Genomic DNA, 19881 nt, shown 5'->3' with positions numbered 1-19881 from the left:
GAATAGGTGTTGTCATCATGTCTTAGAGACAGACCTTGAACCTCAAGACCCTTTGAGATCAGCCCAGATCACGTCCGTCCTTCCTCACGAACTGCGGTGGCAGCTGCGCTCCCCACCCTGAAGAGTGGAGGTGCCGGGGCACAACCGGCCCCGGCAGGGACGGGGGCTGCCTTGCCAGCGGCCTCAGCGTGCATCAGAGCGCTTTGGGGAGTGTCGTAAAATGTTCCCTGCAGTTTCGGCTATCCCAGAGATATGTCTGGAGAGGGATTTTCATATTGTGTGAAGGACGGACCAGGAAAAACCAAGAAAAAGAATGTAAATCTTTAGATGCTGATAATCTGGAAAATGTATAAATCCCATTGGTGGCTGTAGGATAAATATTCAGGAAATGAAACTGGGTACTTCTGCCTCATCATTTCTTGTACATATCCCAGACATACAGGCGGACTTACCCTCCTGTGGACAGCCAGTTGTGTGGGCAGCACTGCGGGAAGATGTATGGGAGGCAGGGTCGGCGACCTCCGTGTGCTGCGTGCCCCCAGCTGCGGGAGGCTGAGTGCTGTCCCTCCAAGGACTGCACTTTTGGCTCTCTCCTGCCATTGCCTTCCATCCCTAACTGCTCTCCCGGGTTTGTTCAGGACCCTCTTTTCAGCATCCCTGCAATCACAGACATTTTTTGCTGATTCCCTGCTAGGATGCCTACTATGAAAATAACACTTTGTCACAGTTGCTGGTTTACTGGGGAAGCGGGTGTAAAGCTATGGGAAGGGGCCCTCTAGCACTCTGTCTGCTTTAAAAGTCTTGCTTTCAGTTTGGGAAGGAACTTGAACTAAAAACACCGAAAAGCTATCCAGAAAACACTGACTGTACACTAAGTTTTGTGATTGTTCCCACATCCCTCATAATTCTCAACCACAGCTCTGTACTAGAGGCTAGATGCACATGGTGGGCATTTTTCCTCTTGCTAGCAGTGGGATAGCAGAAATGCAAGCTTCCCTTTCAAGTCCAAAATGAAAGTATTGACAAACAGTAAGAAAGGAATGTGAATTTTGAGGTTGTATCTTCCCACAAAACAAGAAAGCTGTCTAAATCCAAGGCTTTGCACAATAGTTTTATTCTCACAAATTTGTTTATATTGCTTTCCTTTCTTCTCCTGCACACAGGAAATAAGCGCTCTCACACTTTCATATGCTTGTCATGCTATCTGTGCAGAAACATTCCCTACTCTTTGTACTCAGCACTTCATTTCTCAGCCATGTCTTTTCAAGAACTGGCAGCCTGCAGGATAACTCTAAAAATAATTTATTTCATATTGCAGCAATCCTGTCTCCTGGAGCTGTCTTGAACCTCTCCTGCTTTCTTGTGGTGCCACACTGTGACAGTGATCTTGTTTCTGTCTTCTCACAGGTGTTTGGTTTGCTTGCAGGGCAGCGGGAGCTATTCTACGGTTTGCAGCACGGGTGAGCAGATGGGGTGCCTGTGTGCAGCAAAACAGCCCGTGGAATTTCTGAACAGACCCCTGGCTCCTGTGGTCAATTTTGACTTGCAGGGGACTGAAGTAAGGTCATCATTCTGGCCTTTTATTTCTGTGTTCCTGTTCTTCTAGTGTTGTTATTTTTAAATAACTTGTTCTGGTTTTACTATTTAAATAACAAATGCAAGTGTTTTGCAAAGTTTGTCTTACTGAAGAGGGAGCTTCCCCTTTGTAATCTGCTTTTCAAAACGTGCAAAGTCATTCCCTGGACAAGTTTCTGTTTCAGTTTCTATTTGCTTTTCTGATGCTGGGTTTCCATAAAACAGGAGCGTTTCAGTTTTCAAAGTAATTTCTGTTGCTTACTTTTTTTGTTTTTTCTCCCTACTTAAAACTGAGAAAAAAGTTATTTTACACTGCTCATGACACAGCCTTGTCGTTTGGGAGAAAGAGGGGGGTCAGGGCAGGTGTACAAAGTCCAGAGCATAGAGTAAAGATACCAGAACTATATTTCAGCAAGCAGCTAAGGTGCTGGCAGTCATCTTGTTTATCAGCATGAGACTCTGCATGGTCTTTCCTTCTGAGAATGAAAGGTGAGAGCGAAAGGTGGAACAGTGCTAATATAACCTTCTTGGTATGATTTGTGTGTGCAGCCCTAGTTTGAAAATGAGGCCAGAACCAGGAGGCAATGGTAAGCTGGGTGTGTTACCGTGGGTTGGCAGAACTACATCACTTTTGGTCCCTGGTTCAGGTACCTTAAGCTTGATCCGATTGCTCTACGCTGCGCTGCTAACTGTATTGTAGGCACATATGCACTCCTTTGGAAAACCAACTGCACAATATAATCAATCCTCTTATTTGATGCACAGTGTTCCAGTTAAGAAAAAAATTATGATCTATCTAACCACTAGAGTTAATGGCAGTCTGAGTTCAGCTTTGCAGATGTCTCCTAAGGAGAATATGACTCATTGCTCAGGGACTTTTTTTTTTAACCATCCTCGTTATACTGAGGTTGGGGAATTCCGGTGTGATGAAAGGAAATTTTCTCATTCTGTTTCACTGCCACAAATTTATGAGGTTTGGTACCTCAATGTTAGGATCTGCCTAGTTCAGATCAGTTGTACGAACTGAAACCCTGAGAGATGGACAACCTTAGTTTCTGGTGGCCAGATGCCTCACTCTGAGAGATAAAGCCAGAAGCCAAGAGAACCTAAGGTTCAAGTCAAGCGCCTGCCAGCATACCATTAAGTAACATTTATCTCTTCCTGGGCGGGACATGGTACAGGGAGCAGCCTGTCTACCAGGGCTTGTGAGAGCATGGAGCTTTCCTGCCTTCCTGTCTTGGCTGTGCTTCTACACAATGGCAACCCAGGAAAGATGGCACAGCCTACACCACTGCCGTCCTGCTTTTCTGAAAGGCAGATGTTTTATTCTCCTGTATTATGTGGAGCTTGGCCAAACCATGGCAATGAGCAACACACCGTCACAGCATGTCACATCTGTACACGGATAGCACAGACAAGTCATTTATGCGATGCTATGCCTTAATCAGTCCGTAAGTGCACAAGTCTGGTGCATGGGTATCAAACCATGCAGCTACAGCAGCCTGAAGGTTCTCCTTTGAAAAGCAGCACAGCGTGGGGATTTTGGCAGTGTAGCGGTGGCAAGCTGATTGATTCACCACTTTGAAAATGCAGAAAGGTTAGAAGCAAGAGGCTCCAATGTGGGGTGGAAGGTTTCTCTGACCATTTAGCACCTATATGGTGCTTGAGACCTGGGGAAGAGCTGTACAACCTACATCGGGTTTGGGCTTGGCAACAAAACATTCTCTGTGGCCTTCAGACCTTCCACGAGTCAAGCCTATGGAAGGCTTAAAGTTTTTGAAGCTAATCTAAGTCCTGCCTTTTCTTTCAGGCTCCTGCTTCATGTCATACACAGCTTTCTCACCATTTTCAAGGGCCACACACTGCCCTCCCAGGCACCTCACTTCTAGCAGCATGACCTTTTGGAGCAGCCCCACGGGGCCGTGGGTGCCCCGTGTTGATGGCCAGCACCTGGCACCCTGCTGCCAGACCTGCCCTGCCCTGTCCACACCCCTGGGACCAGGTGGCAACAATTGGACCCTACCCCACGTGTTGGCACACCCCAGCTGGCAGCTGGGAATAAGCCCAGGCAGGTCTTCTCATGTTCTGGCTGACTCTTGAGGCTGGCTGGAGATTCTCTCTAGGGAACTGATGGCAGAGCCAAAGAAAAAGTCATCCTGCTTACTGCGAGACCTGGAAAAATCAAGCCTTTCCATGGAGGTCTTCTCTTCTGTTGAATGGTTTTCTGAGACTTTGCATAAATGGGTGCGTGAGTGGGAAAGGCCTCACTGCAAAGCAGCCCAGCACTACTGGTTCTCTCAATTTAGAAGTCAAGTGCTCTGCACTCTGTGATGGAAGAAAGGTAAGTTGGGTGTTTTTCTTCGGGAGAGGGATCTCCCTTTTTGTCATTTATTGACCTAAGTAAAAGAAAACCTAAAAATCACATCTATAGGTTGCATGATAAGAAGGAAAGAGAGAAGTCATGCACTACGTGGATTTGTTATTTTTTTTTAATGACAATGCTGTTTTCATTGTATCAGTTCCTGCATTAGAAAAGCTGGTGTTGCATGCTTAAGTATGGAGACTTCATAGCTTCTGCAGGCTGCACTCCAAAAAACATGGTTCTGCTGTGCTTCTTCAGCTTCTGCTTCTTTGAAGGGTTTTAGAAAAGGCTTGCAGTCATTGTAGAGAACAAGGGAAATACTAATTTTTGTTTAGCACTGGGAGCTTTTGCATAGAAAACTTGCACATATATGCACACCTATAAATAAACACACACATATACAAAACTGTATATACACACACAAATGTATTTATACAAAGGAGAAATCCCACTTACAACAGAGTAAAGTTGAATTAAACAGCAACACCTATATTAAAAACTAATTACATGTATATATTTTTTTTTTTTTCCAAGTACTTTTCCCAGTACACTTCACAGACTGTTAACACCAGAGTTTTCACTTCGAAAAATGTAACATCCCACAATTTTAATGTAAGCAAAACATTACATTGGTCAAACCTTTTCTTCAAATAATGACTATTTCTTTTTCCTTCTTGTAGTGAAGAAAAGATACGGCTACAAAAATCATAATTATGCCTTGTTCGTATAACTTCCTTGAATCAAGCTGCCATTGAAAATGGCATTTAAAAGCTTTGTTATTTGTATTATTAGAATAATACTAATTCAGTCAGAAATAATTTTCAAATGACTCTGTACTATGTCTCTTCCAAACTACCAGAATAGGTTTTACTTAGCTCAGAACTATCGTCATAAGAGTTTCTACTTTCCTGAGTGCAGGTTTTGCTTTGCTCAGTGTCATCAGACTGTGCCCCTTCCTGACAGCTGGAAATAGCTGACTTCAGTTTTTCCTCAATTTTATCAGCTGCAGTGCACAGTTTAAACTCTCTCAGGCTGCTTATTAGGGTTCCATAGGCTCCTTTTATCCCATGTCTTTGATACCAGACTTGAAACAGCTTAATCTTCTGTTCAGATGTATCAGTAAAATAATCCCGAACAGTTTGATCTATGACAGGTTCTGGTACTTTGTGATTACGAACAAATGTCTTGACTTGTTGGAGTGTCATCTCCTCCACAATAGCAGCAACATGGCTGCTCAGGTCAACATCTAGAAGCAGAGAAGAAAATTAATGCTCTTGGCACGTGTATCTTACTGGTTTTTGGCACCTGTGCTCAGAGTTGATACTTTCCCTATCCAAAACAGATTAAGTTTCAGGTATTTGTGACTCACTATGTTTTATATATGATTTTTTGCAGTATATAGTGGGCCTGCTTTTACATGTTCTTACCAAATACTTGACAATTCAAATATTTATGGTCGCATCCATATTGCTTTCTACCACTTGAAATAGAATCTCTGTTCCCTCTCTAACTTATTCTGTCCTTCTCTATCATTAAAGTCTGGTCATACCTCATGTACCTGTTTAGCTCAAAATGGTGCTGGGAAAGGTCCTGGAACAGGACCGGTCTTTTGTTGTGATACAGCCTTGGAGCTTATGTTCTCTTCCTACTGTGGATTTGCCCTTGAACATAAGGTAGACCCGTATTATCCATGATTCTAGAAATCCAGCCTGCTGCCTCCTAGTGTCTGTGCCACATGCAGAACAGAAGTTCACCTGTTGTCAATTAGTAATTGCTTCTTATACAACAGAAATGCTTCCTGAGGCAAAACTTTCATGCTCTCACTAAATGCCTTAATAAGCACAATATTTCTTTATTAAGTGTTCACTGTTGTGCTAGAATGACAGCATTAGGCAGCCGCAAAGTCTACACAAAAATACTCTTTTTTTAGTATAGGATTTGCTTTGTTGTTTTTTTTTTCTTCTACTGAATTTTGAGAAATTACTTGTCTCTTACCTGTATATATGAGAGGTACGTTCTCCTGAAGAGAGAAGCAAGAGAGAAATGAGTAGAAACAAGTTTTGTAAAACACCAGCCTTGTATAAGAGGATAAACACATTTCATGACACTGAAGAAGTAACACAGGATTTCTCTCACTTCTCCCAAAAGAATCCTCATGGTGAAATTTACTTTATTAATGTCATAGAAGAGAGGCATGCACGTGCCTGGGGAGTCCCAGTGTAATTTAAATGGAACAAAGTTCCTTGCATGAAACTGAGGGTTTTTTTGTGATCTAAGCAACAATACTTACATAAGAAACCTCTGGTTTTGGGACTACTTCACCTAGGTTCTCCTTGCTAGTAAGACCCTTCTGTTTTCTCTTGTCTGAAAGAAAAAAGCATTTTTTAAAGTGCAGGACAGAACATATCTCTCCTCTGGACTCCAAGAATATAATACATCTGAGTAAGCAGCTGAGTATCCTATTCAGAGTATGATAGGAATAAGGAATAGGGAATCACTTACACCAGAATATTGGTCCAGTTAGTGCCAATAGTACTAACATAATTATCAAAGCAATGGCCCACCATGGCAGTCCCGTTTCTGTTGGAACATTGGAAACATGACGTGAAAGTTAAGTCAAGAAATGCAAGACAGCAACGCACTCTAAATTTTAAACAAGATTGAATCAGATTATAAAAGCCTTTCTGTTGTCTCCTAATGGTAGAATGTACCTCTTTGCTGAAGTCTTACATATCATGAGTCGCCCTTAAAAAGGAGTAATGGCTTCTACATCTGCCCAGCGATCAAGGGAAAAGAGCCATTGTGCTCTGCAGGTCAGTACAGGGCCCAATAGCTCCCAGGAATCACTATGAGCCATTCTGTAGAACAATACAGTTGCAATAGCCTCTCAAAACACAGCAGATGCTAGACCATGCTAGGTTTTAAAATGGTACCTTTCATTCTGCACACAGTGTCTGAAGTTGAAGTGCATTGTTTTTCAATTATGCCATTTTCACATCTGCAGAAAACATGAGCAAAAAATATTATGGGATTTGTTTCTCTCTTTATAAACTCTGTCAACAGAGCAAATAAAAATCTTCTAACACTTTTTATAAGCTAAATATTTCATATATCGAGATGTTGGAGTCTGGAATTTAATAGGTACGAAAATGGTATGGAACGGTATGGGAGTGGAAAAAGGTGTGGAAATTATTTTCTAGATGTAACAGTAGATCACACAAAGACAACAGGAAGGCTCAGATACTTCATTACATTTTTTTTTTTTAAACTATATACAGACTTGGTGGATGTATGCAAGTTTTTCTGCATGCCTTTGGAAAGCCTGCATGGGTGCAAGTTAAGTTGACTGAGCTCAACAAGTTACATGCAAAGGAAAACTAGCATGTTTTCCCTCACATTATATATTATCTTAGCCTCTGTCTTGAAACTGGCTGGAAAAGTGTAGTAACATATGACATTAACAATTTCATATTTAACGATGAAGGCACAAACTTACGTGGCACATGGATCACAGTGCCTACATGGTACAGAAGAATTGCAAAAATGGTTCTTTGCACAGGTGCATTCCGTGTTCTGTGTTGGGGTACAGTTCTTTGCAACCTCCAAACCTAAAATACATTTCTTAAAGTTTGTTAGTTTGAAAAAGTAGGCCTTAAAAGCAGGTTTCTGCTCACAAGCTCTTGTCCTCAGACTTGCGCGCTTTTAGCTCTACCGCTGCTGGCACTGGTGAGGCTTAACTGTGAGAACAACGCGGGTTTTATGAGGAGCCCCGCTGCCCGAGGCTGGGAATACGGAGCCGGCGAAGAGACCTCTGCTGGCCAAGAGCTCAGAAACCGGATCACGCGGTGAAGTACTCGCCAGGAGAGGACTTGTGTGGCACGGCCAAATTTCGTCAGCTGCTTTTTCCCATTCAGAAGTGTAAAGTCAGAAGGAAACTTGGAAGATCACGTAACCCACCTCCCTGCTTGATAGCAGAGACAAGTTCTTTACTCTCCTGACAGACAAGAAGTTTATCTTTTCTTGAGGACCTCCAGGAGTGAGGCATTCCACTCCCTTTTTTAGCTAACACATTCCCTGCTTAAGTAGCAAAACAAGTGAATTAATTTTCTCCTATCCTCAGTGTATATGATGAAGCTATCTCCATCTATGAAAAATTATTTCTGCATTAAAAATTACTTTAAGTATATACCTACTATGAGAGCTATTTTCATAGGCGTATAGGAATAGAAGTGAATCTTTGAGTTGCCACGTTCAGTGCCCTGCTGTAATGGGAAAACATGTTATCTTTCAAAATTTGATTAAGCTATTCTGTGAAAGCAGTGCTGAAAACCATTCATGAAAATATCAAACATAAATGATCATATGAATGGTTCTCATGGAACTTCAGTGTTAATTTTCCTCCTGCCTAATGTTTTCTACTGAATTCTCTTCAGCTACATTATTGTTCATGGGATAATGTGACTAGTCATTCCATTACCCTTTCTTTCCCCTTTGTTTTAACTAATAGCTTCCTTTGTAGCACCGTACAAAATGCTGAGGTTTTTTTGCTGTACTCAACCTGACTACCCATCCAAAGCAAAAATGCTTATTATAGTAGCTAATGAGAGGAAAAATTTCTATGCATATGGAGGTGTTACAGGAAGAGGAAAGCAATAAAGATTGATATTCCAGCAGGTGATCCGAGTATAACAAAACTGGAGTTAAGAGCTGTTTCTCTGCTCACCAAACTCAATTTTGAATATGAGGAATGCAGAACTATCACTCCCTTAATCCAGGTACACTACAACTACAGGACATCTGGTGGAACTGGTAGGAAATCATTTTAATGGATTTAAAAAAAAAAAAATTAAAAAAAAATTCTATGATGGGTATTTATGCAACAGGTAGTAAATTTCTGGAACCTGGTGTCCCCTAGCAGGTTCATGCACAAAAGGGTCATAGATGGATACTAAAATGACTAGGTAGGGATGGACCTTTTAACATCTTTTCCCACAACTGTGGATACTGGTAGATTTTTCCAGGGAACTGACCACAGAAAGTAGATGGGTTTATTTGCGTTTTCTCTAAATAGCACCTTTTGCCTCCACTGCTGAATGCAGAATACTGGGGTAGGTAGACCACTGGTCTGACCCAGTAGGGCATGCCTCGTAGTCTCGTGATTTGATCCTATAACCCACACAGCATCTTGAATGTATAAAAGACATCACTCTACCAGATCCAGCAATTTAAAATAATATTGTTAATTACATGAAAGACTATAAAAGAAACCATTGGGAATTCTCCCATCCCTGCTTCCTACAACACCCCTCTTTAAAACAGAGGGCAAAGAAGAGAGTGAGCTTTTCTTCCTTGACCCTAACCAGTTGGTATAGGGTCTGCTTTGCACAGACTGCTTTGACTGAGCAAAGGCAAATAATAGACTGACAGAGCTTGTTGTTCTTCCTACTTTGTGCCTGACAAAAGGGAGCTGGGGGATAAATTTATGACTTTGTCACAAATTCCTTCATGTACTACCACCAAAACATTTTACTCTGCGTGCTACCCGCTATTTAGGGATTGTGGGGACTTTTCAGTCAAATCCTGTATCAAAAAAGTCATTGCTAGAGTTGCTGTTTCTACAGACATACCAAATACATGGTCACATGAGTAGCATCTCAAACACTCGTCCAAATCATTGACATAATCTATGTAGTCCTTCCCATTTTCACATGGAACACAGTGTTTGCTGATATCTGTTGGGCAGTCAGTATTTTTAACAAAACCTGTAGAGACAGAAAAACAAGAATTAAGATTTGCAATACTTTTGGACAGAAGCCATCAGCTCTAAGACCTATGTCAGGCTTTCTTTTTAATCCCTAATGCTCTTTGATTCACAAATACGGACAGAAGCTGTATTCTTTATGCATACATACATGCTTTTCAGGAATGTAGTATACATAAGGTCTGATTATCCCCTCTCTTTCTCCAATTTAGGACTGAAGGAGAACACACCAAATAAAATTGTATACGCAAAATTGGAAAACCCATGAATATATGGAGTCTTGTAGGCAAAAGCTTGTGTTTGCGCTTTTTTTTAACCTCTTTCAAAGATGCCTATGTAATTCTTAATTCTTTTGTGACGAGCATGTTATGTGAGAACTACTATCTGTAATGAAAAGTTATTGCTGCACTTGAGCTCAAGAAATACTTTTGAAGTGTCTGATGCCCTGTAACAGAGAAAGATACAGCTAGAATGAAGCACTGCATCCAGGAAACCACAGCATGCCACTTAGACATCCCAGCAGAGAGCAATTGTACATGTGGTTTCCACTCCTAATGACTTTTCAACACAGTCTTATAATGATACTCACCACGTTCACATTTCTTGCAACACTTAACTCCTAAATTGTATTCATCCACGTTACACTTATTTTCCCTCTTAGCAGTGATCCTCCTTGTAATTAATTTATTGTATGCTATGTGCTTTAGAGCTTCAGTATCATTTTTGCACTGTGTTTCAATAATCAAGACAACCACCTAGGAGAGAAGAACAGCAAGTTATATGAAAATCTGTCAAGGACTGTAGGTATGTTTTACAACCAGCACACAGTTCCATCAGTACTGTTACTCTATTGCTAAACATATTGATATTCACCCCCTTACTAAAGTTGTTCATTACTTCAGAAGAGTTAATGGACAATGAGGACGCATATTAGTTATAACGCTATCAGCCCTATGACTACAAGTACTGACCACTTGAACATTAATGCTTGAGAACGGGCCCATACATCTGAGTTGTAACAGATGACCTCATATGCCTAATTATAGTGTAAGGGAATTGCCATTTATTTTCTTGAAGAGCTTTCTCTGCCTTGGATCACTGTGCCTAAATCTGCCCTTTCTTAGCCAGTAATAATGATCTTCCATAGAGAACCTCCTTAATTCAAATGATATCTTAACTTCTTGCCACGCTACTGTTGCCTGCAAACTGAACAATGTTAATGCATCTCTGAAGAATAAAAAAATTGAATGTTTTAATCTCAGCCAAAAATACCTGATTTCTAAAATGATCTTGTTCTCACTTTGTTTTCCAATTTGATTTTCTCCTTAGTAGATGATGCCTACAGATTCCTGAAAAGAAAGTTATCACTCTCCTTTCAAATTAACTTACACCCTGGTCCATTTCTTTGAAAGCACTGTCAAGTTAATTTGCACAGTGCTTGTTTTTTAAACTTTTTTCCCCTGCTACTAGTAACTTTAGCCGTCACTGTCCTGCCTCTTTTCATGATAATGAAAACTGTGGACCAGAGGCCAAACCATTCCTTTTTTCTGTTTTGGGAGTAAGGCAGGAAAATGAGAAGGATAGATCTGCTATAGTTTGCCTTCCTCTTGGCAATGGTTTGTGTGGAATTCTGTATATACTTTGCATGCAGTAAGTATGAGATGTCTATATAATAGAGATACGTAATGCTTGTTGGCTGCAGAATGAGATTCCTTCCTAGAAACATTATTATGCAGGACAGTTTGCCTTTACTTAACCTAGTTTCTGCTGATAGTTTGGAGTGATTTGAACATTTTCACAATTTATTTTGCTTGTGTGTTACTATCTGTGTGGAGCTGTAACAGAAAAAGTTAAGACAGTCCTTTTCTTGAAGAGTTTGAAGTCTTAAGCTCTACATTCACCGTTCTTGCTCCTGTTTAATTGAAAAAATACCGGTTTGTATTTTACAAAAGACTCTGGGATATACACTGTGAGGGATACTGAGGAAGCGGGGGGGAAATGATGCCTGGGAAGAAATGGAGCAATGCTATTGTCCTCGGCAAAATGAAAGAACAGGCCAAGCTGTGAAGGAGAGGCACTGCAGGGTACTTTTTTCAGAAAGGAGATTAGTGGGGAACGAGGTGCAATACAAAGAAACTGCCAAATCCCCGTACCAGTGGTGCACTGCATCGACTGAAAGTCCTACCGATGACAGATTCACTCACACTTAAACTGGTATGCAAGCCACCTTCACTAGAATAGTTTCTTTTTAATTTTGTCTTGGATATTTGAAAGAGGTTAATTCTGAATGGTCAGTTATCTTTGAACGCTTTTGAATTGAAGCTTAATACAAATTTGACTGTTTCTGTTAACACTCACAAGGGATGTACATATTTAAGGAATTCTCCAATAATTTGAGGACTGATTATTTTTACTGTTACACTGTTCTTCCTGTCAGAGGGTGATATTTAATGGCTGATTAATTCAATCTTCATGATTTTGTGTGAAATTGTTTGGATGCTGATTGTAACTTTAGTTAGATGCAGAAAACTCATTTAATTGTCTTAAATATTTAACTTACTGAAAAATGGCTTCGGATTTCAAACTGCGCTCTCAAGTGAAGGAAGTGTTATTTGTGGCTAATTAACTGAGGTAACCAATATGACCACTGTCTGCTGACTTCTACAAGTAACCGCTTCTTTTGATCTTCTAGTCTATTCAGAGATGGGAAGGTGAAAAGCATTTTTCTTTCCTTAGCAGGCATCTGTTTTAAAATTTAGATAACATTAGTTACTAGACTGAAATTAAGAAAGCCTTTCTTTGCACCTGAAGCTTCAGCTGCTAAAAAAGCAGTTTAGCACTTGAGAAACTGTGGGTATGGGTGCTCAGCCCGTCACTTCCCCTGTTCAGTGCTCTGACTCTCTTCCTTTGCTGCCAAAGCTTTGAGGGTGCTCTTCTCCGAATCCCAGTGTAATGATGTTAAAAGTTAATGGCTAAAGTTAATTTAAGGCCTTGACAGAAGCTGTCAAGTGGATGTGCCAAATTAGTGTGACTCGTTTTTCCTTTTGCCTGGGAGAACAGTCTTAGCAAAAACTGGGCTAGAAAGACCGACTGACTGCTTCTTGGTAATTATTTTTGCGAGGCATGCCTCCAGTCTGGTTTGGCTTTCCCTGAAGCAGGGTGAAGACCCACACCTCCATCGTGTTGGGGTGGGATGAGGGAGGGGACGATCGCAGGACAACACTGGGGGGACAAGTTTAGTCCCAGCTCTCCAAGCTGGACGACCATGACACACCAAGCCATCTGCCTGCCGCGAGGCCGCGGCCAGCAGCAGGGTTCGGAGCGAGGTGGCCCTGAGGCCGCGCGACGGATCTTTGGCTGCCCCGGGAAAGCCGATGGCAGCCGAGGGCTTCCGGCCCTTGAAGACGGGTGGCGTGGCGGGGGTGCGTGGCGGGCCAACGCAAACGCATGAGGAAGTCGGTGGGGAAACGACTCCTCGTCTGCCCCCACTGGTGGAGGAACTGGAACTCGGCAGGGCGAGCACAGCACCGGTCCTGCCGCCCGCTCCGGGCTGCGCTCGAACGCCGCAGCCGGTGCCCTGACGGACCTGCCCCGGCTCGGCAGCGCCCGCCCCGCTGCGAGGGCCCGGCTCCCTCCTCCGCGCCTGCCCCCGCCGCTGCGCCTGGCGAAGCTCTGCGCCCTTGGGGGTGCTCTCCACCGTGCTTTGGGTGCCCAAATCTTCGCTGCTTAGACCAGAGAAGTCAAGCCATTTTTGGGAGGGGGAAAAAAAAAAAAAAGACCCTGGGCAGCAGGAAAGAGAAGAGGGAGAGTGAAGATAACTGTAGCCCTGATGCACCCACAAACGGTCCCTGGGCTCGGCAGAGAAACTGGAGAGCACTGCTGAAGCACAGAGGACACACGAAGAAAGAAAACGTACAGAGAGTCGTGCAGAAAATGGGATACAATGAAAGAAGAAAACATCTTTCTAAATGACTAATATCAGTAAAACTTATCTGAGTTTCCTTCTCTGTCTGCTGAATGCCAGCAATCACAGTGTGTGCAGACACCGCCTTCCCTCACACGAACAAACCTCTCCACCTCTTGCTTATGCTTTTATACACACAAGCTGTGCTGATATAGCCGGGGGGGGCAGAAATACAATACTTTTTGATGGAAGCCCTCCGCTGTCACTCATGGAGACGAACTTCCTGGTACGCTTACAAGAAGTGGGGATCACTTCTTAGAATTTGACACAAGCAGCACCCAACACCTACATCGGTTCTGCTCGCAGGGACGTCTTACACTGCCTTCCTGTACAAGGAATAATGAGAAAACTGCAGGTTTTATAGCTTTTGAAACAACACCCTGATTTTTTAAAACTTTTTTCCTCCTCCTGGATTTGCACTTGCTTAAAAGCAATCCATTTGCTATAGAGAAATTTTGGTATGTCTTATGGGGGGGGGGGGGGGAGTTAATAGTTATTTAGCTTCCTGTGCACACCTTAATTGCTTTCCTTGTCGCTGAGCAGCAAGTGCTGGCAGCGGAAAGGAAGCACTTTAGGGGCTTTCACAGAGGCAGGGGTGATAGGTGCTTTTTTTGCGTGATGTGTACATTCAAACAGCAGCTATACGTTTTCAGCCTAAAATGACTCACAGAGGCTCTCTTCTACCTTTCTCATCTTAACCTTAAAAAACAGTTTTCGTATCTAAACTGAAGAACTGGATCGAACTGAGCAGTCAATGGGAATAAAATCAATCAACTGAAGATATCTAACCTTAGCAGAATCCATAAAAATTGTCACATGAGCCCAATTTTTTTGGTTTCTTTCCTTTTGCATTGTCCAGGCATTTAAGAGACCTTTTTACCTCCCTCTCCTTCCCTCCTAAAGAGTCTTCTAAAATGCTTTCACCAACAGGCATCTGCTAAGGAGACTTAGAAAACCTGTTTTCATCTGTGTTCCCAGGGCAGAGTGACAGGAGCTTTAGTTTCTTTGAAAACCCGTGTGATTTTTAGGAAGAATTGGAGGCCTGAGAATCCTGTATCAGAGTTTTCTTCGTAACAGGTCAACTTCCTTCAACTGAAAAATTTCAGCAGACCTACTTTATGGGGATGTACTCTCAGCTTTGGAAGTGTATGAACGTGTTATTTGCATGCCAGACTTTATGCAGCTTTTAACCCTGGGAAAAAAATTGTCTCTGCTTTCTCCTGTTATCTTTATAATAGACTTTATTTTTAGCAATTCACTTCTCCCGTTTCTAATCCATAAATGCCTATGGATGAGAAGGCTAATGCCTTCAGAACTTTGTGGCTTTTTTTTTTTTCCACTCCACATTTGTTACTTGGGGCAAGGCGCATGAGCTCATCAGGGGCTTTCTAAGTGTTTTAAAAAAAGGGGAGGGGTGGATTTTTCTTGCTTTTTTTGCCTAGTGGGAACCTGAGAAAAACTTTAACTCACTTTCTGAGTTTTGATTTGCTTCTGGTACTTTTGGCAAATGGTTGCTAGCGTTAGCTCCGTTTTAGTAAAGTTTTCTATGCAATTAATCTCCCTTGCATTAACCCTGTCAGGGGTTAATGAAATAATTCAAAGAGTATGTAATTTCACATTGCTTGTTAAGAGGATTCTCTACTCCAAATCTTTTGCAATGATAAGTAATTTCTGCTTCCAATATCTCCATTTTTCCCCATCTCTTCCCCCCACCCCCCAAAGGCAGAAGGTGATAGCACCAAAATAACCACTAAAAATAGTATTTCAAGTTCTAAAATCTTTTAGAAGATTTGAGAAATAAATGCCATACAATTTGGGAGATTTGGAGCAATACTAACAGCTCCCAACTCACTTTGATGTTATGGCTAAGGTTGAGTATAAGCTGGCCAGTGTAGAAGTTCTGCAACTGTTCCCCTTTTTTTTCTTTTATAACACAATACAGTTTTCTGGTTGGCACTTTCTCTTTGCTCAATGAGTTGCCTCAAAGATAAAGGCAGTTAACTATAGAAATGTGAGCAGACAAATGTTTCCAGAATTGGCGCCCTTCTACTTTTCACTTGAGACTTGGGTCATCCCATGACTTTATGGCTGTTTATATGTATACATTTAAATGCATGGATTAGTTGTCTGGGAAATGAGAAAGGAGGGTCAGTGCAGTAATGTAGGAGTCCTGTTTTCAAAGGTATATCTTCTAAATTTCCAGAAAACTGCCTGCTGTGTAGTCATATTGGATAATTACAAAATACTTAGGTAACACTTCACTCTCTTAAGATGGCCTGTTTCTTTAGAGTGTGTTTCTGAGTGGTACGTGGTTTTGCGGCTTGTTTTACAGGGTAAAGTTAGATGTTTTCTAACTACGTAGGCCATTGCTATTTTGCATGACTGTCCCTGCAACTGCTTCTACTTTAGTGAACATGGATGGAGTTACTTACAAATTCAACAAACTACTTTCACGTTCTGGTTTAATCAAATTAATATGTCAGATGCTGCCCGGATTTACTGATTTATAAGTAGTGGAACAACATGCTAATTAAAAAAACCAAACATAATTTTTAAAAGATAGAAAATATGTGGGAGTGCCACAGTCTTTCTAAGGGGTACCACAATTTGGAAACAAGTGGAAAATAAGAATAGGAATGATATTTCTTCTCTGGGAGCAGTGTGATAAGAGAAAGTATTTTTTACCTTAATTTATATTCTGAATAGTTCTACAATACTGAGCTAGCCTGACATTTCTGCTAGTTGTTTGCTGTTCCTGTACAGGAACAGGTAATATACCCTTCTGTCAGCCGATGAAAATCCTTCTTTGTATTTAACTATGCTCTGGTGCTTTGTGCAGGAGCACGGATGTAACCCTCTGAATCTCTTCAAATAGTTTACTACGTGTTATATAGAAAATCAGATCAGAATTTGAATAGTTTTTACTGTAACATCTGATTTTTAACTTGCCAAATCCCAGAGCCAACTGCATTCGTTAGCAATGTAACCACACTGCGAATGTGAACTCCAGTGAGTTCCCTCCAAAAGAGGCGAGAGTTGGGGCAGGGAAAGCAGTAAGTGTACTGCATCCAGGCAAGTCACAGCCGTGCTGTGCCGCAGGCTTACTGCCGCCAGCCACTCCGGGCTGCCGGAGCAGGGCTGCCAGAGCGCAGGCAGAGCCAGCGCGACTGCGCCGGCGCATGCCTGGGTCTCCTGCCCAGGAGCCCGCTGCTCCTGGCAGCTCTTTGGCCTGATGCACCTGTACCAGTGCAGAGCCCTGTGCTGCAGACACTGAACCACTTCCTTACCTTCTTTTTGACGGTGGCCCTTCAAAATGAGTGTTTGCGAAGGTAACTTTACTGATGACAAAGTTAGACACGTGACCTAAGCCCTGATGCGGCAGGGACTCATAGTGTGCATAGGGGATGATTAAGGCAAGAAAGGAAGGCCCTGCCCCGCTTCCAGTAAACGCTGCACTTCATGCCACTGGACTTGGCCCATTTCTCTAGCTTCTCCTGGCTCGCTGTCAGCAGTGGTTCAAAACTCCTCCGCCACAGGTGTTTGCTTTCATGTTGCTGTGCAGGACCAGTTTATTATGGATTCCTGAGGTGCTGCGCAAGTGAGCTTCCACTAGCGTGGCCTTTGCCCGGGCAGATACCCAGCCACAGATCTAACCGTGCCGCCCGTGCATGGACGCTGGACCGGCCTCGCCAATGTCTCTGGCCAGGTCTGGGTGGCTGCGGACTGATGCCAACACCAGCTGGCCCTGGGTCCCTCGCAGCTACGGCAGGTGACCTAGTGTCCCTGACACCTACCTGCATCCATCCCCTTTTCTTTCCCTCTGCTTTTCCACAACACCCGCTTCCCTCCACCTGGCACCCTAAGGAGCGACTGTAGAATCATAAAGTGCCTGAAGTTGAAGGTGGGTTGTTTGTTTGCTTGTTTGTTCTTAACGAAGAAGGAAAAAACCGCCTAAATTAATTACCTAAAATCTCGAGGGGGACAAAAAACCCAAAAAAACCCAACCCCCAACCCCCAACGTTCGTTGCGGCCGGCGGCGATCAGAGCTTGGCCGCGGCGCCCCGCGGCCGCCCCGCGCCGCTCACCCGCCCGGCGGCACTTACGAGGAGCAGGGGAAGGCGGAGTCCCCGGGCCATGCCGCCGCTGCCCGGCGCCGTCCCGCGCTCTCCGGCAAAGCGAAAGCGTCCCGTCCCGTCGCGGCCGCCGGCTGCCTGCTCCTGCCTGTGCCCTGCCCGCGCCCGGCTCCTCCCATGTTGGTAAACACGGCGCGGGCCCGCCCACGGCGCGGAGGGGCCGGTAGCGGGCAGAGCTGCCCCTGCCCTGCCCGCGGGTGCCGCGGCGTGGGGAGCCGGCCCCGAATGACCCCGCGGGCAGTCCTTGCTCTCCGCCCGGAGCTCCCCTCCGTGCAAGGGCGGCCGCGGCCACCGCGCTCCCCACGGGGGTCTTTTTGGGCTGTACGGGGTCGGGTGCACCCGCTTGACAGGCAGGCATGGCCCCGAGGTCACGAAGCGACATGCCGACGGGCTTCGGGCTGGGCATGGGGCGTTTGCTTCGTGTGCCTCCCCGCCGCGGGCAGCGGCGGCGGTTTTGCGATGCTGGTAAGGACAGGCTTGGGGCAGGGAGTCCCGAACCCCGAGGGGTGACGCAGGCTTTCAGAATTCGGGCTGAATTCACTGCGGCGGAAGGTGCTGCCTCTTGCTGTCCTACCGAAAGGATCGCTCAAGCCTGTGACTTCTACTTCGTACCTGTTTCCAGTCACTCGTGTTTTTCCTGCAAGCTTTCAGTGGTTTGCAGTGCTAGTAGTCTGGCCTCTGTAGTGTTAGAAATGACATGATGGTGTCAGTTATCGATATGTGTTTTGATCTTTCAAGTTTTGACACGATGCTGTTGCCTTGGGAAAACCATGGTTGCAACTGAGCTGGCATTTTCATTTTAAACACCATTTTTCAGTGGTTTATGACTCAGATTTTCAGAAACGCTTCAGGCTTTCTGCGGGTATTGCTCTTAGCTGCCATACAGATTAGCTGGATTCATATCATCAAAGTAGAAGATGCTGGATAAAACTAAATGTACTGATGACGCATTTTTAGAGATGTTGCCTTTAAAGTATCCTTTAACCATCAACTTTTTGCCTTCCCAGTGGCAGTTCAGAGTATGACGAACGAGAGGGTGCAGTGCCTGTGTTACATGTCTGTAGTTCCTACAGGGCAAACCCAAATCGGTGTGTACCCGAGGCTGTTAATTTTAGCAGAACTTTGCGAGCAGGTAGGGGTGGAGCAAGGACCGCGAGCAACGTTGTCCGGATCTGGACGGCTGGTGCCACAGAAAGCTCTAAAGAGCTGTTTCCAAATTCATCCCTTGGGGGGATTGTGGTTTGTCCAAAACCAAAACCTGATCTGACTGGGCCCTTAAAAGCATCGCTTAGCGTTCAGTAGCACCTCGGCGTGCTTCTTGCCCTAATTATCCGGTACCTTCCGCTGATGTAGCTAATGTCTATTAGGCGCATGTGGTTTACGCTCTCCCCCGCCCGCCCAGAGGCGTGATGTCTGCATGCGTATATCTGTTCTGCAGTGGAGTGTTTTCATCTTGGTAGGGAGCTTTGAGAGACATTTGAGAAGCCACCAGATTCTTGTCAAAACAATAGTGTCTGCATATGATTTGGTGTCATACCTCATGTAGCTAATGACTGTAGCTGTTGGGGGTTTTCTTTTATATATATAGTGGATACAAACTAGGAGACAGCAATGTGTTTGGGGGACTTTTTATTTGTTGTTTGGCTGTCCTGAGTTGGTATCGGTGGGCAATAGTGTTTTCATCTTTGCACTGTTCCTTTGGTTGCAGCAGCTTTTTTTGGCTGGTAGAAGTGGCAGCTTTGACTATTTTCCTTACTCACCCTTCGTCTAAAGCTTAATTCAGGGGTCAGCTGGGAAGTGCCAAGCAGGGTAGCAAGGCGCTGCACTATTTTTCTTACCAGCAGATGGCCTTGCACCTTTCCTAACGTGCAAAGAGGGATCGGATCGGGGCGGGGTCGTACTCCAGGAACAGTTAACACACGCGAGACTGACTATTTAGGTCCTTTGCGATTCCACCTTTAAAAATGTAAGGTTTTAGAACAAAAGCGAAGTTTTTCATTATTACTATGCTCTTTTGATTTTTGTTTTCCCTTGTTATTGGTGTTCTATGTCCATGTATGTGCACCAGTCATAGGAAATTCTGTTC

General features: G+C 43.8%; 1 protein-coding gene across 1 annotated transcript; it reads right to left on the bottom strand.

Moving 5' to 3' along the window:
• Positions 1–4773: 4773 nt before the first annotated feature.
• FAS (Fas cell surface death receptor) lies at positions 4774–18177 on the bottom strand (the record flags this gene model as incomplete). The annotated part of the gene is given in 10 exon segments (XM_082001972.1): positions 4774–5183; positions 5933–5957; positions 6228–6301; positions 6440–6517; positions 6871–6935; positions 7434–7545; positions 9565–9699; positions 10288–10453; positions 17766–17826; positions 17828–18177. Coding segments are annotated over 10 exon segments (1476 nt in total).
• Positions 18178–19881: the final 1704 nt, after the last annotated feature.

This window comes from Phaethon aethereus (genome assembly GCF_964289735.1).
Source record: "Phaethon aethereus genome assembly, chromosome: 7".
Taxonomy (NCBI): domain Eukaryota; kingdom Metazoa; phylum Chordata; class Aves; order Phaethontiformes; family Phaethontidae; genus Phaethon; species Phaethon aethereus.
Note: the sequence above shows the minus strand (reverse complement) of the source record. Positions and strands in the feature narration are given on the sequence as shown.